At 46.2% G+C, this 27,778-nt stretch overlaps 1 protein-coding gene across 2 annotated transcripts; it reads right to left on the bottom strand.

Moving 5' to 3' along the window:
• Positions 1-117: 117 nt before the first annotated feature.
• LOC126527610 (uncharacterized) lies at positions 118-27,778 on the bottom strand. 2 transcript variants are annotated; one of them, XM_050175419.3, is made up of 4 exons: positions 27,599-27,778; positions 17,849-18,811; positions 2,805-2,857; positions 118-255 (listed from the first exon to the last, which is right to left on the bottom strand). In XM_050175419.3, the coding sequence occupies exons 2-4, from the start codon at positions 18,808-18,810 to the stop codon at positions 236-238; spliced, it is 1,035 nt and encodes a 344-aa protein (XP_050031376.2). In that variant the 5' UTR covers position 18,811; positions 27,599-27,778; the 3' UTR covers positions 118-235. The 2 variants fall into 2 exon arrangements, with proteins under 2 accessions (XP_050031376.2, XP_054924779.2); XM_055068804.2 differs by lacking the exon at positions 27,599-27,778 and adding an exon at positions 26,940-27,150.

The following is a 27,778-nucleotide window of genomic DNA, read 5'->3' as shown; positions in this document are numbered from 1 at the left end:
TGCTGTGACCGAGACTGAACAAGCAAACTCTTGATTGGCAGCACAGCGCCATAGCTACTGAGCGACAATGGCCAGTCAGAGTGCCTTTTGTTTTAAGACGAAGGTAACAGGGTGACATTTTTATGTAGAGAAGAAAACTTTATTTCATGATTCAGCACATGGACCAAGGGTGCAATACAGAGTGAAAATTCCAGGATGAAAACATTGATGTGCTGTCGCATGTCAAGATGCCCGTTTAACGCCACGAGTATGAGCCTGCAACAGAAGCAACAAGATTTTAGCAACACATCAGTGAGACGAATATGACTAGAATGAACTTTTTGGACATAAAAAAAATGGCTACAGGGCACCAGAGGAAAGGGTACTGATGCACCGAGCAGGTGCATATGGAGGAAACGACACCACCTATCGCGAGTCCTCTCCTTGAATGTTTGACGAGTTGGTCACTATACAGTCAAACCTCGATATAACAAAACACACATAATCTTCATCAGCAGCAGTTTATGTCCGTTGCAGGACGAATGCCTCTCCCGGCAACATCCAATCTTGCCACCTGACACCACATTATTCCTGCCAATTTCCTCATTTGATCTCACCACTTACACTCTAAGAAAAGTGTGCACACTTTAGGGCTTATCTCGCTCTAAATATATTCGCCTATCTCGCTTAGTTTTCCTTTATTTAACTGCGCACCTGACACTTGCAGGTCATAACAACATGTGCATTATCAGCGTGAGAGAGCGTTCTTTAGGAAGGTAGCAAGTATAGAGTTTTCAAGAAAGGAAATGCAAGAAAGACAGATGAAATTATTGTTTGTGGACAATATATGCCTCTAGGGGTGTAAAATTTTTGAAGTGTAGGCAGTTCTCTGTTCTCAAATGCATGTTTCTTTGGCACCCACTACTTCAATAGACAAAATGTGGATGCACGAAAGTAAATCTAAAATATTTTACAGCGATGCTGTATATGGCTAAGACCATGGGATTCTTTCGTGTCTGTTGACAGAAAACTATCATCACCAATGGCTGATGCCCTCCACTAAGCAAGCAAGAAATGCAATGGCTCATAGCCTCGTAAGGCAGAGACTAGAAGCACACAGCAAAGTGAACAGTGCTTACATTCTTTGGAATCACGCATGCAACAAACAGAACAGCACGTCGAAAACTATCCCCATCAAAGGCTCACAGCCCCGTAAGCAATGGGCTCATACCCCCATAAGACAGAGGCTACAAGCACTTAGCTAGGTGAAATGAACAGTGCAAACATTCTTTGGAATTGCCCATACAACATACATAACAGCGTATGTTTCAATAAAAACCAAGCTCAAAACAAGCGTCCAAACCACATAACTGATGATAAGGTGCTTGTTAAAGCAGTACGAGGCATGTAGTGCTCCCCACATATGTTTCCCGGTAAAGATTACTGTTGCACAAGCTGCCGTGGCTATGCCACCTTGCAACGTGGGTTGCAACGTCCCTAGCCTTTTGTATTATAAAATAACCAACCTAGCAACTGATCTCAATGTTGTTGCAGCACTGCTACGGGTGGCGGCATGCTGTCAAGATTACCATTACTCTAAAGCCATGAAGCATTGCATACCCCCCCCCCCTCCGCAGTTGTAGTGGTGGTTTTCAACAGCTTTGCTGGACACACTTTTTCAAGGCCGAGATGGCATTTTTTTTGCCAATATCAGAGTGTAACGAAAATATGCTTATGAGTATTGGACATAACAAGGGTATATTGATGTAAAATGTGACTTCATTGCAACAAGGTTTGACCAATTAATTAAAAGATCACGAAAAAAAAATACAAGGACAAGTCAGACAACAGTGTAGGCACTCGCTAACAACAGATATATTTCAGGAGGCACAAAAGCAATTTACAGTCTACACGTGTGCCGAAAAAATGCCGCAAGGGCTTTAAATCAAAACTCGGCAGGCTCTTAATCGGGCGTAAAGAATTTGTCACGCAAGCCTTTTGGGCAAGCTATTCTTAATCGGGCGTAAAGAATTTGTCCTGCAAGCCCTTTGGGCAAGCTATTCCGGCGCAGTCTTTGTAATCAAGCCTTTTGAGCAAGCTATTCTTGCCTGTTTCCAAGTTAATGGGCGTGATACTAGTGCAATCCCTGCACCTCTGCTGGATGAACAAAGCCACCAAAAGCTCAAGTGCAACAGTATCTCGAAGTCTTCTGAATAGCTTAATTTCAGCAAATAGTATGCAAACTGCTTTTGTAGTACATGAAAGGTCAAGACCAGAATAAGTTGCTTGGAAGACTTATGTGGCATTGCTTAGAAACAGTAAAGAACCAACCCAGTTGTTTTTAAACTCCTAACGATGTTTCTTCCCAGCATATGTGTAGATTATGAACAGTTTTCTTGCTCCTCTCCAAAATGTATGTTAGCGAGCACCTGTATTCTCTGCTTTGTCAGTGTCTCTTATCTGTGTGCTCTATCAAGTAAGGCGACTTTCGTACCTGAGGCAGAAGAAAATTCACCTATGGCTGCTTCTCTTTAATGAAACACATTGTTCTATTGCCATAAATCTGAATTTAAATGAGTCTAAATTAATTAAGAAATGTTGGTGAAAATTTTAATTTTAGACTTGCCGATGCTTGTGCCATTTGTGCAACTTAGTGCTGAATGCACAGCAGCTACAGAAATGTTCCATGTTTTGGCCAGCAACGATGCCACAATGCAGCCCCAAGTGACAATGTACAAGAAGCATTTGCATTTCCTGTTTGTGTTCCAATTCAAGCTGCTACTGCTTCTAAATAAATGGGAAAAAAAAAATGAAGCAGCACACACCTGACGAGTAGCTGCGACCTGGTCCATGTGGTGGCTGGTTGTACATTTGCTGCCTGGAAGCAGAGAGCAAAATGCAGTGCTGTATGAAACGTGGTGAGGGGGGGGGTGTAGGCAAGAGACACTGGTGATCCGTCTACTGCCAGGAAGCCCAATGAAAAGGTCAGGCTGCCGTTAACCATGCAGACGCACTGCAACTGCCAACACGCAGTGTTGGTGACCAACGGAAAATTACGCCCTGTTCAATGTTTCGCTGCACTGCCTGTGCGCTTCAGCAGGCAACATGGAGCCCAGCATTCCAAGCCCGTGGCAGGCTGGAGTGGACGGTGCTGTGGAGGAAAACGGGGAGTTATAATGGACTGCCGAACTGCAAGCTGAGAAAGCTTGACGGTGCCGAGTGTCTGCTGAGGTGGTGCAGCAGAGCCACTAGAGACCAGTGGCAGACCCCATGAAAAGCAGATCCTAGTTGCAACGCAGTGAAGATTCCACTGTTTTCCAGGCGGAGGTTCCCACATGTGAAAGAAACAATCCTGTTCTGGGCCTCAGCCCAACCAGTCCACTTGCCTTCCTCCGGTGCCCTACCCGTCCTCCTGCGATTCCCTTTCCTATGACAGTTCATTTTCCTCAACTTCAAACTTCATGACCAAAGATTGTGGCCAGGGCACACGTGATTACGAAATTGCAGTGGGATGTCGAAGCTTGCGCGAAATGGTGCCGTTACTTCGCCACAGCAGTGGTCCAGCTTCTCAAGGCCATTGTGCACAAGTGCCAGCAGTTCTCGCTTCCCTTTCCGCTCTCGAAACAGATGGCAATGAAAATATTGCAAGTGTACACAGCAAACCACTGAGCAAAGAAGTAACACACTCAAGGGTCGCTACCCTTGTTTCACCGATGAGTGACTCGCACACCACAGTATATGTGCGATTGCCCAAAGAAAGTTGTGTTGGCGCACAGTGGCGACACATTTTGGTGCAATTTGTTGCCGCTCTCCAAGCCAGTTCACACAATAACCTTCTTGCAAGATCCCATTTTCCACAACTTCAGTACCAGGAACTTGCTACAGTACCAAGTTATTCGAAGTAGGGATGACAAGCTTGGTAACCATCCCAGTGTTTTAATGGGCACCGTTCCATCTTTTGCACTGGGATTTGCACAATGTCTCATTCAAATTTATGGTCAATAAGATGCCGTTCCCTTTCTCTGGTGAAGTTTGATGTCGTAAATACACACTCCTTCATCAGAGCAGTTTCATGTGCCTCCAAGCAGTTTTCATCCCTCAGGAGTCATGTAATCTTCCTGAAGAAATTTCTGGCATGTGGTTAAAGCTTGCTGCTTGAACCGCATTGAACTCCGCTACCCCATTAGCATGAGCAGGCAGCTTCCCAGTTGCAGTGATGGAAGCGGCACATGGTCCCTTGGAGCAGCTTTTGGAACAGGAAGATCTGCTGTTTGGGGCAAAAATACAATGCTTTTGGAGCAGTAACTTGCTGCTATGGTGCAAAGACGAAGTCTGCATAAGTTACTAGTTTCTGAAACATTGCATTCACTACGTATTTTAAGACAAGGCCTTTTTCTTTGACTTGCCCTTCCATATATTATTATACAAGATAAAGATAAATAGATATAAACCTAATTCACAGTTAATTCTGCATTTCAATGAAGAGTTCATTCCCTCCATTTTGTTCCTGGCATTATTGTCCTACCAGCCATAGATGGAACAGCATGTGTATTGTGCGACTTGCATGCTCCGCGTCCACTTCCTTGTCCTGTTTTAGCCATTTCTTTTCCTCATCCATGCTGCCCAGGAGCAATATAATTCCCTTTATGCATTCGCTGATATACCCTTCAGCGACTGCGAAAAAGGCACATCGAAAAGCTGTGCAACCTCTGTCACCATAATTATATAACATAATAATCCCTTTCGCGGAAATTATACGAATAGTCCAGGTGAATTTCCATCGTCGTCGAAGTTGGTGTGAAGTTCTGTACAAACTCTAAGTGCGATAAGATAGTTGCCGTGGGCTGTATGCTGCAGTTACGAGGAAATGTGTGTGAGGGCGAGTCGAGTAGGATGGTGGCTTGATGCGCGGAGTATTTTCACACGCGCAGCGAGGCGGGTGAGCAGGGAGGTGAGTGCCCAGTAGGAGAGGTGAGGAGGGAGCAGGTTAGCGCACGTGTCGTCGTCCGACCGCAGGGACACAAGGCGTGGTCACTTGCACCCTACCCTGCAGACACTCTGAGGCGAGTGCAAAGCTTTGGTGAGCCGACATGGCCGATAGCTTTCCGATCGCTGCGTCTTCATGCGCCTAGTTTGCGTTGAAGCAAGAGGCAACATAAAGGGGAATTCAGTTGCCGTTGCTGCCACTCTTCCATCCCGCCAGCGTTGTTTCTTGTCGTTTGATAGCGAGTGTTCGCTATCATCGAGTAAGGTCCGACGTTTGCCCATGCGCGCTTGTTAATATTAGTAAGCGATTGCTTACTGCAATTAATATGGCCTATGAAACAACAAACGCTGCTCCGTGTAGTTGTCTAATAATTTGTTACCATTGCCAGTGTCTTGGGCGAAACTGCGTCTGCGCCGGTCGATCAGTATAGTGCTGTGCGGCTGTGGAATGCTTGCAGTCGGTACGTTTGTATCAGGCACTTCAGTAAACTGACATGCAATCACGCACAGGGGCCAAACTGGCAATCACAGTAGCGAAGATTGGGCCCATAGGCAATCCACCGCGAACCTATCTACGATATGCTTGATTGGCTGACTGGACAGAACAGTGCGGACAGAAAGCTCCAAATTAATGATATCCCACGCGACATACATCAGGCTGCACGACAGACTAGCGACAGGTGAACGCGAGGTGCCCCTACGACCTCTCGGCATGTTATTTTAAGTAGAGACTATTTCAATGAAGCGCAACCCAGAGCGAAATTGGGCTTATTTTTCGTACCGCTAGCAACGTAAAAAAGCAACAAAACCGATTCTTCACTTTCTTGCAAAAGTTTTTTTTTGTCTTCCCAATTATTAGGATATTCGGAGCAAGTGCATGTCGAAACAGGAGTCGTGCAATGCCTGCGATAAAAGAATCTGGCGTAGCAGCATTCCCTTCACGGCCCAGTTTGGCGCGATCGGTGGAGCACTTCCATCACCGCAGTTGCAATACGCAATTCTTTGGCTCATTCATTGACCCTACGGCCACTTGCGATCGCATCTTCAGGCTATGGAAATGCCACATCAAGGAGCACATGCTCACCTAACTGAATGAACAGAACCCAACCGGTGTGCCAAATCGTGGCATCACTGGTTTTCAGGAACTTTCTTGACCTAATGTAGCACTGACAGTGTCTTGCCCCCAGCTGTCACGGCCATCCAACCTGGGTAAACGTGATTGTTATGGCGAGTGAAAGGAATATGCATCTTGCCTCCAATGCTCGAAAGGAGGTCCAAAGCTCAGTTCCCACGCTGGCCAGCTCTGAGTGGCTGGCCTCCACGAGGTCGTTTCAGAACGAACGCTGGCTTATGGAGGTTGCCTTTGTTGATGGCCATGGCCCCCTGCTGGGTTGCCTTCCGTTCCGCGATCTGCGTTCGTGACTTGTCTTCCTTGTTGGTGGTGCTGCGATTGAAGATAGCACCGCTACAGGTTCCTATAGCGTCATAAGATGCAAGGGCTCCTTGCAGGTTTGATTTAAAGGCTATACTTGGTTTCCGCTTTGAGAGGATGGGGCTCAAATGACCCACTGCTGATAATAAAATGGTCAATCCTTGTAGCAGCAAACGACCTGTTCTGTCAGCACATTGCTGGCAGCTCCGACGTTCAGAGACTTGAGGAAACCTCGAGTTGAAAGCAGAATCCACCTGCATTGTGGATTTACCGCCTCCTTTGCTTGGACTTAGCAAACTTTTTAATGGTAAATAAGAATATATTGTATTCCAAAGCCGAAGGATGAACTTTGCAAGTTTTGCGAACCTTCACTGCATTACAATGAGCGAAATGCGGAAAAGTACTTTGAAATTCCTAACATCACGTTGCCATATCAGTGCCATATCTGAGATGCATAAAAAAAAGCTGAACCCCTTGAGGGTCAACGCTGTAAATATACGGCACCGCAAACAAGTCCCAAATGGCCGATGCCGTATATTTACAGTGCCATCTGTATGTTTGAAAAATGTGCCAATTATTCAACTCTTCGTTGCCCAGAAAGTGCTACCACCCTGCATGGATACAAGGAATTTTTTTTCCCATAGTCTCCTGGTTTTTACTACACAACTCTTTCACACTGGCATTTTACCGACCACTCGCATATCCACGTGTGCGAGGGCGCGCAGCGGTTAGTTTTGGTTTCATCTCGCGGACTGTTTCCGTTCGTTGTGTTTGTAAAAAGTGATGTCCATCTGGTTTCTAATCCCTCAAAGTGTCACAGCTAGATGCTAGCCTGTATGTTGCTCCCAAAGGCGCGTTTACACCTGTTCATAGATGGGCACTGGTATATACAAACAATGTCGCTGTATACAAACGATGCTGCTATGCCTTTGTTTCTTGTCTCCGATTGCCCCTCGTTGGCGAGGAAATTAAGGATTACTGCAGGTTTCCGACTTGTTTACTCTTTCTGACGGGTTCACAATTACGGGATTTTTGTGCATGCTCACATACATGTTCGATTATGCTATGGGCGTGCGTGCCAGTTGCTTTGCTACAAGTAGAGCGGCGATACCTCCAGTGAGGACTACTACCCAAGTGCCAAATAAAAATGTATCAATTTCAGTGGATCTGCCTTTTTATTCTTCTTACGAGTATTTAAAAGAAGCACACCTGTGTTCACGAATAAGCAATGCATGTTTACTTACTGAAAATATTTTGTTGCCACTTTATGGTCGCTAAAAAAATTGTGGTAAGTTTCTTTTTTCAAAATAGGTCAGCCTGAAGATCTTAAATCTGCAACAAAAGATTTCCACCCTGGGTAGGTTGCACTTCGGGAAATAAACTGACCCTCAAAAGGTTAAACTGTGACCTTTTCTCTTCTAATCTGTTACCACTCTCAACTTTACCACTCTCAACCGATTTCATGCTTTCTTAATGCCCCCCAAAGACATAATATGCTCCAGCACTACCAACTTTTGGGCTAGTTGGTTTGGTAGTTATTTGCAACATAGCGCTTAGGTGAGGTGGGCAATGAAGAATGACAAGCTTAGGTGTTGTCGTTTTTTCTTGTCCGAATAAATGAGATGCTCCCATTACAAAAAGGTACTGCATTGGTAACCTCCCTGGAAGAGAACTTTCAGGAATTTGAACAAACTATGTTAAGAAGCAAGGCATGGTGAAACGCCATTTAAGGAACAGACGTCAGGTAACCAAACTCTTCACAAAAAAGACAATTCGAACATCATTCCCCCATTAAGAGAAGAAATTAACTGGTCTTCAATGCACACAGACATTCCGTGGTGTGGTCAACTTCTGTCCTGCAAAAGAATGCTGGCGCAGATAACCAAGACTTCCTTGGGAAGGCACGTAGTTATCTTTCACTGTCAAAGATGGTCCACTGATGAAAGCAAGAAATGCTACTATTTAAGTGACGATTCAGTGCTAAAACGGATCGATCGGTGAAGGCAGACGACATCCAGTGTTGCTCAAGTGTGATCCACTGACGACAGCGGGCAGGGCACCCAGCTCTGCCCAATACGCAGACTCTTGCATGCAAGCTAAAATTAGTGTTGGCCAAAGCCAGTCTAGTCAAAGAGCAGTTATCCAGCATTTTCCAAGACTGGTAGGTTGAAGGCAAGTGGTGATCCATTGTTGCCTGAAACTTATCTATTAACGAAGGCAGCAATAATACAAGTATCCAAGAGTAGTTTGCTGGCCCAGCAGCGATTTGTCCAGGGCTGTCACTGGCGAGCAGTGATTCAGGATTGGCCAGAAGTGAGCCACTGAAAAGGCAGTCACTTATCATTGACCAAGACTGGTCTATCAAAGGCAAGGTGCAGTGCAGTAGTGCCTAAAGCTGATCTATCAATAAAGGTAAGCTGCAATTCAGAGCCAAGACCGATCCACTGGTGCACACATGCGGTCGTCCAATAGCGTCCAGGCGATTTTCAACAACAAAGGCAAGCAGACGTCCAGCGCTGTCCAAGACGATCCACTGATAAAGCCCTATAGTGATCCAGCATCATCAACAATAAATGCACCGACCAAGTGCAAGGCATCCATTGATAAAGTAACCAGCAATCCGGTGTTGTCCAAGAGACATCCGGTCCAAGAGACAATCCGGTGCTCGCCCTGACAAGGGCGAGCAATGACTAAGCACTGTCCAAAATATCTGTTGACTAAGGTAGCCAGCCAAACGGTGACCCAGTGCTGAAAGCCACGGTGTCAGAGCCAAGACATGTCCACTGCTAAAGGGCAGCAGTGAGCCAGCTTGTCCAAGCTTGATTCGTTAGCAAAGGTGAGCAGTCATCGACCTTTTTATCAAACGCTTATCTAGTGAAGAATTCAAGCTGTGATCCAGAGTCAAGGTTCATCACGCGTTGAAAGCAAGCCATGGTCCAGTGCTGTCATAGGCCGGTTTATAAGGCAATAAAAGCAGCCGTCCAGAACAGTCCAAGACCGGTCTGATAAAGGCAGGCACTCGTACAAAGTTGCTCAAGTGTGATCCAACGGTGAAAAAAAGCAGTGACGCAGCGCCATTTAGTGGTGTCAAAAGACTGGTGCATCATATAATTTGTTACGGTGAAGAAAAATACAGGTTTTACAAAGCTCAATCTGCTGGCTTTCGATTGTGAAAGCACACAATTATGTGCAGGCTTCAGTATTTCCCAAGCAATATAAAAAATTAGTGCCACCAGGACAATACAGCATCCAGTCACTAGAGAGCAGCATTAACCAGAGGAAATTTGTGTTCCCGCTTTTAAGTTTGCAAACACTCATATTGCATTAAAGAAGATTAAATATAGTCAGCCATTTAAAGCCATGATTTAAAGAATTATTGGATTTTTAGTATCTTTATGTAGATGATCCAAAGGATTAGCACAATCAATCATTAAAAAATTAATTATGGGGTTTTATGTGCCAGAACCACGAACTGATTATGAGGCACACCGTAGTGGGGGACTTTGGAAATTTAGACCACCCGGGGTTCTTTAACGTGCACTGAAATCTAAAGTACACGAGTGCTTTTGCATCTGACAACAGCCGGCTCATCGGCATTTCTCGGTGTAACCGAACGCGCTCGTGCCATTGCTCACGTATTTGTCGTCTTCCACAGCTGGTTCCGACGCTGCTCATCATGCCATCACTGCCGTAGCGCCCCTTGCACTCGTGCCAGTGTAAGCACATTCTTCATAGTCTTCTTCCACAGCTGGCTCCAATGCTGCTCATCATGCCAGCGCACTTATACTGTCCCTCTGTGAAGGTCTTGATGGCACTGGCCCTCTGCCAGTCAGTGCCGTGATTTCAGTCTCAAATTCTTTGCCTCAATATATTGTGAAATGAAAGCACATATAGAGCTGTGCCCAAATTTATCATTAGGGAGTATCGTAATCGTCGAACATCTTCTAGAGCACAGCTCTTAGGCGGCCATTCCTCCGTCCGAGCGTCATACCTAGCAACCGAGTGAATGACCACAGCGAAACATGAACGCGAATGTGGAGTGCAGTGGGAGATGAAAGAAGAGAGCGCAATGAGGGAAGTGGAGGAGGAACGAAGGGGAAACGACCCGCACGTGGCCCGAGTTGCCGGCGGCAACGGCAACCACAGCTGTGTGGGCGATCCCATCTCCTCTTCCTAGGGCAGACTAGGGGGAGGGCCAGGGTGGTGCGAGGCAGGGAGGGTTATGCTCGTCCACGGCGTCAGCTGCCGACGTCAGTCTGCCGTGCCTGCTTGTGTGAAGGAGATCACTGCTCCTGCAAGGGGCAATGGCAAGCAGCTCCGAGTAAGGCTAGACGTGACGTTTCCTTGGATGCTGTCCCCGCTGGCACGATTTCCCCATGACGAAGGGCTGCTCTTGTCATCGGTGGAACGAAAGCATGACAAGAAAAGCATAGAGCAGCGCAAGACTGGCTGTGTGGGGACAATGGCTACAATACGGCGTCAGAGTAGCACACGTCGTCTGTATGGAAACAAAGCGCTGCATGACAACTGCTGTGAATCGCACCCATGTGCTGCCTCTTGCGATCTCCGGATTAGTAAGCGCCACACTTTGCTCCGTTTGCAATGTGCAACAAGAGAGATTGTCCGCACCGGCTATGCTGCTCACAGCTTTCTACGATGTTTCCTACGATTGTTACTAGAAGGAACTCTGGTTGCTGCATTCGTTCAGCCAGGAATGATGGTTAGTTCTCGAATTTGACAGATCTTCATACTTGTGGCTGCACATGTTCTCATGGGTTCCTTTATTACGCCTGCACTGGCCTACATTTCAAAGCAATCTATACATTTTTTTAAAATGCAGAAGACGATAAGACTGCGAATACACATAATCACTGCTAATTGCAGTGGTAATTCTCTATGGTGTAATGGTTTTAATGTCGGGTTTCTGTGGTACAGGCCCTGTGTTCGAACCCTGCTGTCAGACAACTTTAATAATGTTTATCTAATTTCTAATGCAATTCTTTTTGGAAATTATCAGTTTACGAAGTCACGAGGCGACTTGAAGCCAGAAGGTCGAAACTTAGGCAAATCCATGTACTAACCATTATACCCGTGCTGTCTGAACTGCCCTGCTTGCAGCTGCTGTAGACAATAGTGTCACAGTTCCCTCTAGTAATTGTATGAAACTCTAATGTGCAGAGGAGCCACCAAGTCAAATCCGATGTCTTGGTGTGCCTAAGGGCAGCCCTCTGCAGTGTGTGTTGACTGCTGCATGGCCAAAAGAGACAGACCGAGTCAGTCTCATGTCTTGCACTGTCGTGTGTATATCCTTTCTTTATTCCCGTGACCTTCGCTAAACAAACGTTTTCCTAAATATGCCGTACCAAGAAGCCTAAACTATCACACAGTCAAGCCCTATATCATAAGAACGCCTAGAAGGGCAGTCTTCTGTGGTGTGCCTTCAAAGCAGCATGGCAAAGATGGACTATGTAAAGGAGTCACCATGTCAAACCCTATATCTTGGTGCGCCGAAGCGTAGCCTTCTGTAGTGTGCCTGGACGGCAGCATCGCCAAGACATGTGGCCCATGTCAAGCCCTACGTCTTCTTGGTGCACAGAAGAGCAGCCTTTTGCGGTCTGCTTTGAGAGCAGTGTGGCGATGACAGATGGTGTAGAGGAGTCAGAATGGCAAACCTTATGTCTTGGCATGCCGAAGAGCAGTCCTTTGCAGTGTGCCTTGACTACTGCATGGCCGAGACAGATGGACCAAGTCAAGCCTGTTTTCTTGTCAGTGTGCCAAAGGGCACTCTTCTGGGGTGTGCCTTGACCACAGCATGGCCAAAAGATATGGAGCATGTCAAGTCCTACATCTTGTGGTGCACAGAAGGACAGTCTTCTGCAGTGTGCCTTGAAAGCAGCATGGCAAAAACAAATAGTGTAAAAAAGTCACCATGTCAAATACTATGTCTCAGTGCCCAAGGGTAGTCCTCTGTGGTGTGCCTTAACCACAGCATGGCTGACAGATGGACCATGTCAAGTCCTACGTCTTGTCAGTGCACAGAAGGGCAGTCTTTTGCGGTCTGCTTTGAAAGCAGTGCAGCGATGACAGGTGGCGTCGGGAATCGCCATGTCAAATCCCATGACTTGCTGCGCCAAAGAGCAGTCCTCTGCTGTATGCCTTGATCACGGCACGGCCGAAAGATGGACTATGTCAAGGCCTACGTCTTAGTGCACAGAAGGGCAGTCTTTGCAATGTGCCACAACCACAGTATGGCTGAGAGATGGAACATGTCAAGCCCTACGTCTCGTTGGTGTGCAGAAAGGCAGTCTTCTGCAGCATTCTTCAAAGGCATTATGGCAAAGACAGGTGGCATGAGGAATCACCATGCCAAACATTACGTTTTGGCGTGCCGAAGAGCAGTCCTCTGCTGCGTGCCCTGACCACCGCGTGGCTGAGAGATGGGCTACGTCAAGCCCTAAGCGTTGTCAGTGCATCAAAGGGATGTCCTTAGCGGTGTGCCATAGCCACAGCATGGCTGAGAAAGATGGAACATGTCAAGCCCTACGTCTCGTCGCTATGCTGAAGAGCACTCTCCTGTGGTGTGCTTTGAAAGCAGCATGGCAGACAACTAGTGTAGAGGAGTCGGCATATCAAACCTACATTCTGGTGCATAGAACTGAAGTCGTCTGCAGTATGCTTTACCCAAAGCATAGCCGAGAGGTGGACCCCGTCAAACCCTTTGTCTTAGTTCTACGTCAAGCCCTATGTCAAGCTCTGTCTTAGTACAGAGAAGGGCAGCCTACTGCGACGTGCCTTTAAAGCAACATGGCGAAGATAGGTGATTTAGACGAGTCACTCTGTCAATGCCGTCTTGATGCACCTAACGGCAGTCCTCTACAGTGAGCCTTGAACATAAGTTCTAGTGAGAAAGACCATGTCAAGCCGTAAACCTTGTCGGTGCACCGAAGGGCTGTACTCTGCGGTGCGATTTCATCACAAGGCTGAGGGAGATGGACATGCGCGGTCTTCTGCCGTGTGCCTTGAAACAGCATGGCAGAAACAGACGGTGTGAAGGAGTCTCCATTTCAAAACCCGTCTTGGTGTGCCAAAGGGCAATCCTCTGCAATGTGCTTTCAGGGCGTTGTGACATTGAGGAACAACTTTCTTATTCCTCAACGGATGTTGACGAAAATTGGCACAGATATGCAGAATGCCTCCCCAATGCTTCCATAAAAGTTTCAGCAATATCTTGATAATAGTTTACTCAGCACAATCTTGCCCCTTTGCACTTCCTGGATAGCTTAAATAATGCAATGAAAGGCTTGTTAAATATTGATTGCATAGCTAAATATGTTTAAGGCCGTGCCATTCTTTTCCTTTTCAAAGCTTCACTTTTTCTAAAAGATGCCAAATTTTATTATTTGGTTTGTTTTGTGATGCAGGGCTTCTTGGACATGTTACCTCTGGTCTTCTGTGCCTTCATTTCCCCTTTTCGTATTGCATTTTTACTGCTGCTCAGCATGTTACCTGGGTTTTAAACCAAGTGAAGCAGAACTTCGTAGAGGCAAGAATACAGTTCCAGTGTCATGTCTGCAGACTGCCTCATTGATAGCAGTTGCCAGTATAATCAGCGAAGCACCTTTTGTCTTTTGGTAGAATCGACCATATCACGGAATGAACATTCTCAACAGCCTTCAGAGTTTTCTTTGACTATGGCTGTGAAGCTTGGGATCAGTGAATCACTGATAGATAGGCAGCAATGCAGGTGCTAGGTGCCTTTCTGGCTTGTACTTTTGCACGCTTGCTCGTTTCTGCAGCGAGGTGTCTGCGCTGGCTCAAGGAGCCTAGTGAACAGATCTCATGATGAGGTTCTCTTTAAGAAGGGATTGTATGATGGATATCGTTACAAGATATTGTGACAATATGATAAGAGCCAGCGCGCTATGTGTTTGGTTGTAGGTCCGAGGTGACAATGCGCAAAATGGCTACTCGTGGGCCTGACGAGTCGATGCACTTAGTTACACAACCCAAAATGCCGATGAGCGAAACGCCTAGCACTGGTCCGATGAGCCAACCCTCAAAGAGCTCAGTTGTGAAGTTCGAGGTGGCGATGCGCAAAATGCCTAGTTGTGGGTTCGAGGAGTCAATGCTCAATGTGCTACAGTCGCACAGTCCAAGGAGCTGATGCACAAAATGCCTAGTTGTGGCTTTAAGGAGCCCGTGTGGTGTGCTTCATCGCAGAGTTCAAAGTGCCAATGTGCGAAATGCCTAGTTGCAGGTCCAAAGAGCATATGCTCTATGTGCATGGTGGCAAGTCCGAGGAGTCTGTACGCAATTTGCTTGATTGCCGAGTTGGAGGCACCAATGTGCAAGATGCTTGGTCGCGAATTCCAAAGCACCGGTGCTCGAAAGGCTTAGCAGTGTGTCCAAGGATTGCTGGCACGAAGCTGGGTCGCGAAGTCCAAGTCATCGATGCTCGGAATGCCTACCCATGGGTCTGAGACATTTACAAACGGAGTAATCGGCCGCGTTTCTGCGACATCCACGTAGCGCCCATTTTGACACTCGTTGAGATTATGGTGGTCGAGACGTTGGGAACTCCTGACGTACAAAGAGCAGACGGCACCCCTACGGAGCGAGTACCAGACCAATGGTGGACTGCGATGAAGTAATGTGACATGCACGGCCAATTGGGGACTTCAGAATGAGCTTCAATCATTAGCTTTTGGGCACTTGTTTCTGTCTAGAGGAGATGGCCGACGCAGCAAATTTGATGACTGACAAATGCGCTTTCTGATGAGACTAAGATGGCAGCACTTGGTTGTGCCATTCCGAAGATATTGTGGCTTGAAAACAGTCTGTGTGATTTACAAATTTTTTGCCGCCTTGGGTAATACAAATTTTTTTTTAGAGCACTTCTACATAGTTTTTAGTTAAAATGCTTCAAAACCACATAGAAAACGAGTTATAGAAACTGAAAATGTGATTTATAAAAAAACTAATTTCTTGCCACTTTTTTCTGACTGACTGAGAGCATGACTGAGAGAGATGGACCAAGTCTTAAGTCTTATCAGTGTGGCAAAGGGAAGTTCTCTGCAGTGTGCCATAACCACAGCATCGCCGAGAGAGATGGACCATGTCAAGCCTACATCTTGTTAGTGCGCAGAAGGGCAGTCTTCTGTGGTGTGCAGAGGAGTCACCTAGGCTATTGCGCGAGGGTCCTTCATCTTGTTGGGAGATGGCGGGCGGGGGGGGGGGGGGGGCGCCTTGTCTCGAGATTAAAAAAAAAGGTGATGCTTAATCTGCAACACCCTTCAGCACAACTGTCGAAAATGGTACCTGGTCTACTTGTCTATTGTGCGATTGGCATCTTTGCAATTGGAGGTCATGGAAAGTCTTGTCTTCTGGCAAGCAATTACTCTCGCAATGCATTATGTACAATATTTTCTCCCGACTAAAAGATTTTAGAGTGCAGCTTTAGGGCACCATCCCTGTGGCAAGCGTCGGCATCCCTTGGCATAACCGAGCACAGAGAAGGATCAATAAGCGAATGCGGAGACCCGCGGGGATTGAAAGACTGCGATAGCGAAGAGAGTTCCAGGAGGAAAGTGGAGGAGGAGGGTATAGCAAAAGTGTGAGGAAAACATAGTGCCGCTCAAGAAAAGCTCCACAGTGGTAATGGCTACGAGATGACGCCAGAGTAGCATGCGTCGTATGTTCATCGACGATGCCATCGATTCCATATATGGAAACAAAGAGCTGCATGAGTGGAGGTCTGTCTGCAACGGCTGCTGTGAATCACATCCACGTGTCACCCACGCACTGCCTCTTGTCATCTCCTGATTACCGAGGCAGTCGCACCAGACTTCACTCCATCTGCAACGTGCCGCACGAGATAAGATTGTCCGTGCCAGCCAATACATTGCGAAACAAAAACGCGTTTAGAGCTGCGCTTAAATTTCGCATTAGAAAGCATCGTAATTGTCAGTGAAATTATTTGTCTCCACAGAAAATCGACCACTCCAAATTGATGGCAACAATGGGCTTCTGAATTCCTGGCAGCATTTAGCTGTGGCTTTCTTCTTCCCTTCCCTGGCCTTTTTTCCCCAAATAGAGTGCATGTAGCGATGATTGGCCATGCACCCTTGACAACTGGCCACATGAGTATGGATTGTGGAGCTCCTGCGTACACTAATAGATTCAGGTCTGTGATTTGTTGTCAGTTTGAAGTTGTCAGTGATAATGCCCTTTTGCCCAGTGAATTAATGGAAGCAGCACAACAGCATGGCCTTTCTTCTTTCTTGTTCAGTGCACTCCAGGCCATCTTTGTTCCCCCGAAGAATTGGTAGTGCATGAGGCAACGACAGGGCCATGTGCATCCAACAAATGGCCATAATGGGATTCTCCTTTTGTTGAGCCTAACAACTTCTATCCAAATATAATGTATGCCCAAGGTCTCGCTGAACTGTGGAGCTTCAAACAGGAGCAAAGCAAGCAGGAGAAACACCAGTGTTTCTTGTGTGACAACAAAACTGTTAAGTCACCTCATCATTATGTAATAACTATGGGCCACTGTGGCAACACAGCTCAAACATAGTCAACTTGCAAATCAACAAACCATCCTGAAAGATGAGCAGTGACGTCACTGGAACAGCCAGTGGTCTTCGATAACTGCCAACCAGCCTTTCGTACTGCTAGGTGAATCACAATGCTCATGCTGCTCAACAGTCCAAAGCAACACCTTGGCTGTCAGTCAGAGCACAGTCACGGGCTTGAAATGACTTGTAACAACCTGGAGTTTCGGTAACCTGAGCTTAAATGCAAGTACATGAGCATGTTTGCATTACACATTGTCAGAATGCAGTCACTGCAGCTGGGAGTCAAACCCACAAAGGAGTCATCCCCACAAACACCGAGTCATCATGACAAGCAGCAGGTGTCACTAATGCATGCCATCTGAACGGCAGCACGAACGACTAGTGAAGAGACGTACTTGAAAAGCCCCAACCGGCAACTCACAGTTGCCATCAGTTGTTTCATTCAACGTGTAAAGCTTTCGTGAAACATCCATAGTAATTAGCTGTCACCCCTGCTGGGATAGCCTGGAATGTGCCAGACAAGATCTGTAGTTAGTGGGCAGAATGCCTGCACGACATAGTGACCTGGCCTTGACCTTTTGATGCGATGGATGGCTAAACAAGTAATCCCAAGGTATCAAATGACTGATCCCCGAGATCAAAAATGATTCAGTACAAGGCTGCCCTTGGGAGAGTATTCAAAATTATGGCGAAGAAAACCAGTGACCACGTAGGTGGACAGGCCTCCATGGCATTTTGAAGTTGCATGCCGATTTTGAGTGCACAACTTGGGTGCTGCGTTTTCAAAACCTGCAGACATTGGCAGGATCGCTGCTGCAAACTTCAAGATCCTGCAAACAAAAAGACAAAAATAAAAATAATGTGTGATCCTCACATTGGCCCAGGACCAGCCCTGGAAGGTGTACCCTTGGGGACGCCCGTACGAGCTGGAGCTCGAGCAGCCTCGTCATAGCGGTCATAATGGTCCGCAGGCTCCCATCGGGTGGAATGTCGCTTCCTGTCCGGTGACGGAGACCTAGACCGGGGGCCTCGCCTCATCCTTTCGCGCGGAGGCGACACTCTGTTCCCGCCATTGTTGTTGAGAGACGCGAGCAAGTTGGGTGAACTGGCGGCAAGGGAGGCCGCGATGATGTCAGGTCGCGTGGCCTGGAGCACGCGCAATGCAGCTACGACGTCCTGCTGTGTTGGTCCCGGCGTGTGGCTGTTTGACTCTCTGGCCTTGGATCGCTCACGGTGCAGCTTTCCCTGCTTGTGGGTTTCCCAGTGGATCACCAGCGTGCCGCAGGTGGGACAGAGGTTACGCATCTCCTGCTCTGTGTACGAGGCTTTGGGCTCATTGGGGTGCCGGTCCTGCAGGGTGCAGCCCCGGAACGGCTCGTCGATCATGTCGGGCCGCATGCCCTTTTCGGGGCGGCACTGCTCCCTCCACTTCTCGCGCGAGATGTACGAGATGGGCACTTCTCCAATCTGCACCGTCCATGTGCTGACGGAGTGTGCAACTGGTTTTCGCGATGCTCCTCGCTCATCCGCGTCACCAGCTCCACCCATGCCAGGAGCACCTGCATTGATGGGAGGCCCGTAGGCTGCTTCTGAAGACCTGCCTGAGTGTGGAGATGTCATCCTCGGGGCCTGCAAGCCAGTTCTAGGAGCAACTGATGGTGCTCTAGGCCTAAAGGAGTTGCGAAATCCCGCGGACCGAAAACCAGTTGCAGAACCAACTCTGGAAGCAGCAGGTCTCATTCCTGGGGACCGGAATCCGGCCGAGCCACGGGTGCGCAGTCCTCCACGGGGTGGATACCCACCTCGACCACGGGGCGCAAAGCTTTGGTTAGGCATCCTGCAGAAATAAGTAGGAAATAAGTTGGCAGAGCATGGATGCCACAGTCCTTGGGACGCATAAAGACAGGCGGTGGCGATACTGCAGTGGGTGCAACAATGAAATATGGGTATAGGACTGACAACTATTAGGTGCACGTGATTTTATTGCAGATGAAAAGTTGCTACCTCAAATCACAAGAGGTAAGCACTGTTTTATCCAACCGCACACAAAATTTTACTTTTAAATCGGCACAGGAAGGTACAAGAAATGACATAGGGCGACAGTCTGCTGTGAACCAATGTCAACCTGGTAAACCTGTACAGGATGACTTTGCACTGAATGGAGTGCTCAGTATTATTAGCATGTCTGTTCATTCTTGTTAGCAGTTTTTACCACCACATACTGCTTTGCTCAGTTGAATGACATCAAGCAGAAGCACTGTTCCCTGACATAGGCAGCTGTGTTTTATCGCAATGTCTGCAGCAAACACACTAATAGAATGGGAAGAATCTTGCGCAAACCAGACAATCCCAATAGCAATACACACGGACAGTACAGCACCCATCGTGTCTGTGTATTATTGTAGTAAACATCTCGTTCGCGCGAGGTTGTTCTGATTTACTGTCATGCAATAACTAGCCTAGATACATGTTCTTAGCAGTTATATGCTTGCGAGCTGCTAGTAATTGACACCCTTGTTGCCATGTGCACATTTTGAAGTCTGTGTACTACGCTCACAGAATGAAATGCATCAATTTAGATAAGGAAAGTAACATGCACACTATCATATCCACCCTTTCCAGTTTGTATGACAAATCGCATAATTTGGGATCGTGTGGTTATATAAGAGGCCACAACAGATTTAATGACCTGGTGGTCATTAAATGACAAGGTTTAACAGTGTGGTCCACTGTCAAAGGGAAGACTCAAATGTGTGGCTCTCCCTTTTCTGGCATCCTAGCTGCAAGTGGCAGTGGAAGCATGTAAGAGCACTGCAAAAGTATTCCCTTCAACAGTGGACCCCCTGTACACAGTAGTGCGACATTGGACTCCCAGTATATGTAGGGGTGTTTACACGGTGGAATTTCCAAGTGACTCAAACTCCAAGTATTTCATATCTAAAAGTGTAAATAAAGGGTGCATAGAAGTGCGTTTGGTAAAGAAAAAGAAGGCTTATTTACGTTACTGTATATATGTAACTCCATTCACAACTGGACCTTGAGTTAACTGAAGGGCTTGTAAATTCAAAACAAATTAAATGTATGCAGCGTACCATGATGATGCCAGTAACAAAATACAAAAAGAAACATGTCACCAGATCCTTTTGGTGGAATGCAACCATGGTGAGATTGCTCAGGTGATAAACTGATTAGTTTATATAGAGATGACATTCGTAGGGTGGCCTCAAGGTGATGCATCTTTATTGAATGTCTGAAAATTATCAAGCAGAAGTTATCTACCCCACGCTCCTGGCCAGAAGCTGGTGCCTCTGTGCAACAACCACAGCTATCTTGCAAGTTGAACTGTTCAAGAATGTCACGGCTTGCATCTGACCTTGTAGTGGACTTTTACTAGGCATTATTCTATGTATCCGAACAGAAATGAATGCTCGACAACTTCAAATATCGATTTCTAAAAGAATTCACATTCGAAATTCCAAATATTCGCTCATTCCTACACGCATGACGCGTCCCACGTAGACGTTTCCAAGTCGCATTTCATTTCACAAATACAGTACACACTTCAATTGTCAAGAGCACTTGCTTTTCACCCAAAATTATTTCTTGCCTGCAATTATAAATATTTTCTCCTTGAATTGTTCCTATCTGAACACACAACACTTTTTTTCTTTAAGCAACAATGCCTACACACCCGGTAGTGTCACATCACATGCTACACGTGGCCAAGAGCCTATCAATCTCCACCTGCCATCACAGCTTACGCATACCACATGTGCCTAGTCTCTTCATTTCCTCAGGGCTTCCTCATATTTCGCAGCAGTTGCCATTATGAGTTCTTTTAAGCTATTGACACTCTATAAACCATGTGATAAATGGCTACCTTAGACAACCACTGCAGTTTCTTTAAGTGTCTGTATAGAGATAACAGCTGTGTCTTACCAGTACTCACGTACGGGGCAGAAACCTGGAGGCTTATGAAAAGGGTTCTACTTAAATTGAGAATGACGCAACGAGCTATGGAAAGAAGAATGATGGGTGTAACGTTAAGGGATAAGAAAAGTGCAGATTGGGTGAGGGAACAAACGCGAGTTAATGACATCTTAGTTGAAATCAAGAAAAAGAAATGGGCATGGGCAGGACATGTAATGAGGAGGGAAGATAACCGATGGTCCTTAAGGGTTACGGACTGGATTCCAAGGGAAGAGAAGCGTAGCAGGGGGCGGCAGAAAGTTAGGTGGGCGGATGAGATTAAGAAGTTTGCAGGGACAACATGGCCACAATTAGTACATGACCGGGGTAGTTGGAGAAGTATGGGAAAGGCCTTTGCCCTGCAGTGGGCGTAACCAGGCTGATGATGATGGTGGAGATAAACATTACTGCGACACTTTTGCAGTGTTATACATATTGAGCTACTGTGGTGCCATCCCACCTGCTATTTTCCTTGGCGTTTCTTTGGTGCAATAGCCTTGCGAGTGTTAGCCAGCCTTGCTCACGACCAAGGCAGTGGACACAGAGAGTCCCTTTAACTGAAGTTGTCATGTAGTGTGCAAGCGCAAGAGTAGGCAGCATGCCAATACACCCGCGCCTACATTTAAATTAAACATAATTAACTTCCCTCTCACTTCACTGTCATTACAATATTAAAATACCAGACAATGAAGTCAGAGGCACCACAACATGCATTTTAACCAAACAGAATAACTTGCATTATGATCACGACATTTTGAGCTCTCTTGTCTGCTCCGACTGATTTCTGCATTTGCTTTTCATTAAATTTTTAATGCCTTTTTCTACCTCTATTTGATCAGTTTTCTTTTTTGCTTCATTGGCTTTTTTTTCCGTTCTATATCTAATCACAAATGCACCATTACTAAGGCCCTTTCTAGAGCTGTTCATGGGCACTACCACAAATAAATTAAATATTGGCAACACTAAAAAGCATAAGTATTTCAGTAAAAATAGAATGTAATGCAACATACATTAGAAGTTAGCTACCTAGCAGAAAAAGAAGTCATACTTGTTTAAAAGCACATACAAATAGAGATTAAGATATAATGGGAGGTTATCCTAAAATGTTACTGCTGAGAAGCACGCAGTTCTGTTCCTGTATTTAATTCACACCATTGGTAAGAAAAAATTGCTAGCAGCAAATCTTGTTGGTTGTAATAAGAAAACCCAAATAAAAAGTTTACAGGAAAGACTCTTAGGTGCCTTGAACAAGGAGGTTGAAAGAATACACTTGAATTCCTTAATTGGTAATAATTTGTAGGGGTGTTTGAATATTTGAAACTTGCAAATAACGAACTGATTAATTTCCTATGCGATTCGGTCTTCAAATCGAATAGTCACTATTCATAAATGCAAGTATTCTTCCAATACTTTTTTTTTTAATTTCAAAACACCAAATGCACCCAAATTAACATAAATTGGAGTAAACTTTCACCCCCACGGGCATAGCGTAGAAAACAGAAGAATTTTCAAAGCGGAGCAGGCTACATCACTTAGGTAGCCGTACTTTACAGGCTGTACAGTGATCATTTGCACTCCCACGAGCCCTGTGCATGCAAAGAAACTTGTTTGTTCCTAACGCTTCACTTGTGCTTTTAATAAACATGCTTCATAATGTCCATGTAATGACAGACACAAACTTTAAGAACATAGAGGGATGTAAACATAGGTTTACATTAATTGTGATAATGGCTATTCATTATTTAAAAACTATTCAGAAAGTATTCAATATTCGATTAGATTCACTTCTAGCCCTATTCCATTTGGTCTCAAAAATCACTATTCGCACACCCCTAGCAATCTGTGATTAACGAAGTGTTCAGAGGCATTACTACAAAATGAGCTAAATGTTATCTTATGGCTTGGTTCCATACAGGTAAATGTGAAGGAGTTGAATGCGTGGGGCAAGTATTACCCCATGCCGTTATGCAGTAATTAACATGGCTTTGAATAAGTGCATAGTACAACACAAGAAAAGCTTATGTACTGAAATAGGACTGGGCCCCGAGTAATATATTAAACCAGGGCTAACATGGCGCTAACAAGGCCTTATTTGTTCGTTTCAGTTCTTGTACAGCAAGTATAATGGTCTGTGCAAACCTCTCAAAAGCAAAGTGCCTTAGAGTGCTGGACAACTGGCCGGGCGGTTGCTTGGCCACATCTTTAAACCAGTGGGTGTCCAGCAGTGGGATCAAACTACGCACTCTTCGAAGCCGAGCTAAGTGCCTTACCCACTGACCACGGCTGAGATACGTCCAGCAATGAGCACTCAGTAGTAGCATAAATGATAAAGTGGCAAAAATGAATTGACATATTGGTAAATTGACTTGTGTAAGCTTTTATGACTGGAATGTAACATGAACAACATTTTAGAACGGTTAATTTTGAGACAGTAGTTTCTGCACCAGGTAAAATGTTCTACAGATCAGTGTTTCATTTGGTAGTCCAAGAAATGATTAACCAGTCAGCAGCAAGTGTTCTGGCATCTGTGCATAAGAAAGCTTCAGTTTCAGAAAGGCAATTAGAATTTATATAAACCAAGAATAATAGTTAGTTAAATATTGAACCTTGAGGCACCCCTTCATTAGTTGCAACAAATTTGGAAGTGAGGCATCCACCATGCAACATGTTCGTTTCGATAGTTTTTTGACGAGATAAGGCAGGAACATCTGCTGCAGACAATTCAGCTAACAAAACAATATGGCTGACTGAGCTTCTAAAGTGGTTGCTTTAGAGTGCTTTAGAATGCTTTATTTTTCCTGCTAGGTGACACGTTGTACAACAGACCAAGCAATGGATAGTATTACGAGAAGAGCCATTTACGATATGCATAATTGCCATTAAAAGTTGCAAGTGAACTTCGGTTTTAGTGCAAAGGCACTACTAGCCTACCAACCTAGATTTCACTTCCATCTGTGTGAAGCCTCTTCATATACGCGTTTCACATGCACGTGTGTGAAATAAATATGGAAAGTGAACTGGGATCATTGTCGGAAATGCCTAACGAAGAAATTTGTCACATCAAGCGCAGCGAACAATAACAAGCTCAACGACAGAGGCAGCAGGAGTCAACCAACAAAGGCGTGGTCAAATGATCATGACTGCAGCAATCATGGCGATTCATGGCACTGAAGTGCGCCAACAAAACTGCAGAAGAATGGTAGAAGCAATTGGAGAACGATAGACTGCACAAGCATGCCAAGCACACTGCTGAAACAGATGTACAGCGTCAAGCCCGAATAGTTGCGAACATTGCATACCAGTATCGCCAGGCCAAGGAATGTCTGTCTTTGGCAACGACCACCTTCAAGCGGGACTTCATCAACAACCTGTTTGACTTTGCATGCTCTGTGTGTGACAGACTGTGGTGCAAGGACTTGCACTGCGTCATGGCCCCCATGTATGCGACACCTTGGCTGTGGCCTTTACCGACGAACAATTCTTTTTATTTAAGGTGTGTAGAACAAACAAGTCTGAACTTGCCCAAATTAAAGTGCCTTTGTGTACACTGAGCAGCAGATATAGATATCCACTCATGCCTGTCCAGCTCCCTCCGCTCAACTGTATTTGCAACTTTCACAGACGGTGGCGCAGTCGTGCTGCGGCGGCCGGAAACAATCGAAAGATTATACTCGCCACTGGCTGCCGCCCGTTCACCTACCGTACTGGTGTTGTCTACGCTTTTCCTTCACTTTTGGTTGATGGTATAACGCGTTTAAAGCTCCCGTGGGATCCCAAAGGACACTTAACGTGCATAGAAGCGAACATAGAAGTAACCGTATTTGCTGTGTGCCGCAATGCAAAAGTTATGCAGTAGGTGATGTGAGGCCTCACTCATTTCCACCGGCTGCGTCCATGAGGAAGAAATTTATTAAGCTGCGGATTGGCAAAGCTGTTACAGAAGCGATGAAGGTTTACAGTGCGCACTTCATGCTGCAGGATTTTTTTTGGAATACGACAGATGAGTGACGATACCGGGCACTTGAAATCGCGAATAGGTGCACCTCCATAAAGACGCAGGCATAGCACTATATTATGTGCAGGGAAAGAAATAATGCACAATCTTAACTCAAATGTGTTGTAGGATGATTGATGCTTGCGTTTTTGCCACTCATGCCTTCACGGCTACGTTGGAGTGCAAACATTCTCCGTGAAGCCTTGTGCCTGCTTCAAAATTTCTTGTTCTCGTTCATGCGTTCGTGCTCTGTAACGCCGGCTTGACAGTTCACAATTTTCAAACAGTTTCCCATTTGTGCATCGAAGTAAAGTGACCCGGACGTAGAGGGACCTGGAACTCGTGCTTGTCGTCATCTGCCACTTCGATGCACGGCTGCAACGTGTGCACAGGCGCGCATTACTACACCCGTAAGGTGACAAATCCTAGTCCAACAAATGTTACACTACTGTGCAGTGCTTGCATAGCGAACCCTCAACTGATTTGCGTGTATATGATTTTATAAAGATAACTGGAAGAATGAAGCGAGATGCGGTAGGACTGACGCAGGCTGTAAAACTAACTCAAGACTGTAGCTTGCACAGCACGCATAAAGCACAATAACTAAATTACAAGGGTGAACGCTTATCGTATCAGCTCGCAAAAGCGGTCAGATATGGGCTTTTGCTTACTTCTCGCGTTCAACATCCAGCTTTGTGAACACAGGCAGGGATAACTAGACAAATTTTCGCTCACAAAATGCTGCTTTAAGGCTGCTTTTCACACCATTGATGTAAAGAACTTGGGTCGCGCAACACCGGGAAGATTTTTTTTTTCTCCACACGGCGGCTTATTCAAGCGGTCAAAGTAACAACTTGCAGAGAGCACCACACCGTATAAAAGTTCATGGTGCCCGTTCAAAGCAGCCGAATTAATAGAATAGCAAAGAGAAAGCACGGTCACTTCTCTTTATAACATTGTCTCGATAAAACAAACAAGAGCTCGTGTGGTTTGCTTCGAAACCGCGAGGTTTGTATGCAAAGGCCCTCAACAGTCACGGACGTCAACATGCACACTTTCATGTTGCAGCCCACAAGATGACCAGCGTTTAGGACTTCCTCGCCTTCCAGCAGGCTTCGAATCTTGCGGACTGCTAGCCCAATGTGAGCCATTATGCAGGCTAACAACAGCGGGCGTGTAAACTGACGAGACATTTGAACATGACGCGAAACAACATGTCACTGAGCAAGACCGCAGCACTGCATCGACTGCTCTAGTTCTTAATCTCTCGGATAGCCATGCTGGATTTAAGGTGGCGCGCGCCCCCTATGGCCGTGAAAGTTGCGAATAGCGGAGCACACGATTTCCCCTCACATACCCTTCATGCAAGTGTGAAGGCAGCTCTAGAACACCAGCCAGTACAGAGTGAAACCACAAAACAGTCATCGTGCAAGCCTGCAATCCTCCTACACTTCCTGTGTCCACTGAATAACCAGGCCTGTGTGCATTATGCAATCTAGTATGAATGACTATCCATATCACGTGTACAATAAAACAACAGTTTAACGAGAAAATTGTGACTGCAAAGTACTTATTTCGCAACCAGTCAGACAACGGCCTAGAAATGCTTAACTTGGTGCAAGAAAATGGCTAATTTGGTAGAGGAAAATGTGCTTTCGCACGATACTCCGCGGTTGGCGCTGCCAAACCGTCAATTTTTTTTTTTTTTTTCGAGAGGGACGCTGAGAGAAGAGGTGAGGGGACAAAATTCATTACGTACTCTGAACAGTACACTCGGCTACGCACACAAAACTCTCCTAAGATCGCAAGAGAGAAAAAGTGATCGATTGCCAAGGAAGAGGTCGGCCTCCAACAGTCGGCAGCGCTGGAAAGGGAGGGCACGGGGCTGAAATATGACCTAGGCACGAAGGAAAAGGGCCTTAAGGTGACAAATCACCAAAAACCGGGGAATATGTGGGGGCCTACGTCGGCTCGGCCTCGCGCATTATCGGGCAACACTAACCTTGTGGTCGGCTTCGCCAAACGTGCGGTGAGCACGCGACGCTTCGTCGGTATCATTCGTCTGGCACGTGAGAATCGGGAGCAGGCTACACAAATTTCGGCGCGCCCACACACAAATTTTGACGAATTTGAAGACGCAAAAGTGTAATATGTCGGTAATGAGGCGCCTTCTGCTGCCCTTATTAAAAACAATGGTTATCGGTACACGCGAGCACCAAGCAAACACAGATGGGGCGCAAATGGCGGCAGCGTTTTCGAACGTGTTAATCGAGCGCTTCAGAGCGCGTGAGCCATAAATAATGACACAACAGCTGCACAGATGTGAGAGAGCACAACCCACATATTGCAAAGCCGGCAATTAATTTTCCCCGTTATTTTCTTTATCGTACATCGCGCCAAGTGGCCGATCCCAGCAACGGCCCCGTTCGAGCTATTATGACGAAGGGTGAAAAGAATTAAATATGAAATGGATCGCTAAATTGAATAGCACCGAGCATAAGCGGCTCAGAGCGCCGTTTTATGATCAGGCGATTGTATTTACGGCTACGCAGCTTGCAATCGATCGCGAAACGTAGTCAAGGCGACCGCACGTAAACGGTGCAGCGAGCCCAAGGGGCCTGGAAGCGGCGTCAACGCAACGCAAGAATGGAGAGTACTTACGCAATGGAATGCTGCACGCTGAAGCCAGTAAACGCGAAACGTACACAAGCGGCGGAAAGCAGCTTAAAGTGGACACGCCGGTTCCTTGGGTAGAGCTTTTACCGAAGCCTACGAAAGTCCACCGCAAGCAAGCCTACTCCGCCATTGGCGCCGTTCGCTCCATAGAATAAAAAGCACGGC

This window comes from Dermacentor andersoni, chromosome 9 (assembly GCF_023375885.2).
Source record: "Dermacentor andersoni chromosome 9, qqDerAnde1_hic_scaffold, whole genome shotgun sequence".
NCBI lineage: Eukaryota > Metazoa > Arthropoda > Arachnida > Ixodida > Ixodidae > Dermacentor > Dermacentor andersoni.
This window is presented reverse-complemented; position numbering and strand designations above follow the sequence as displayed.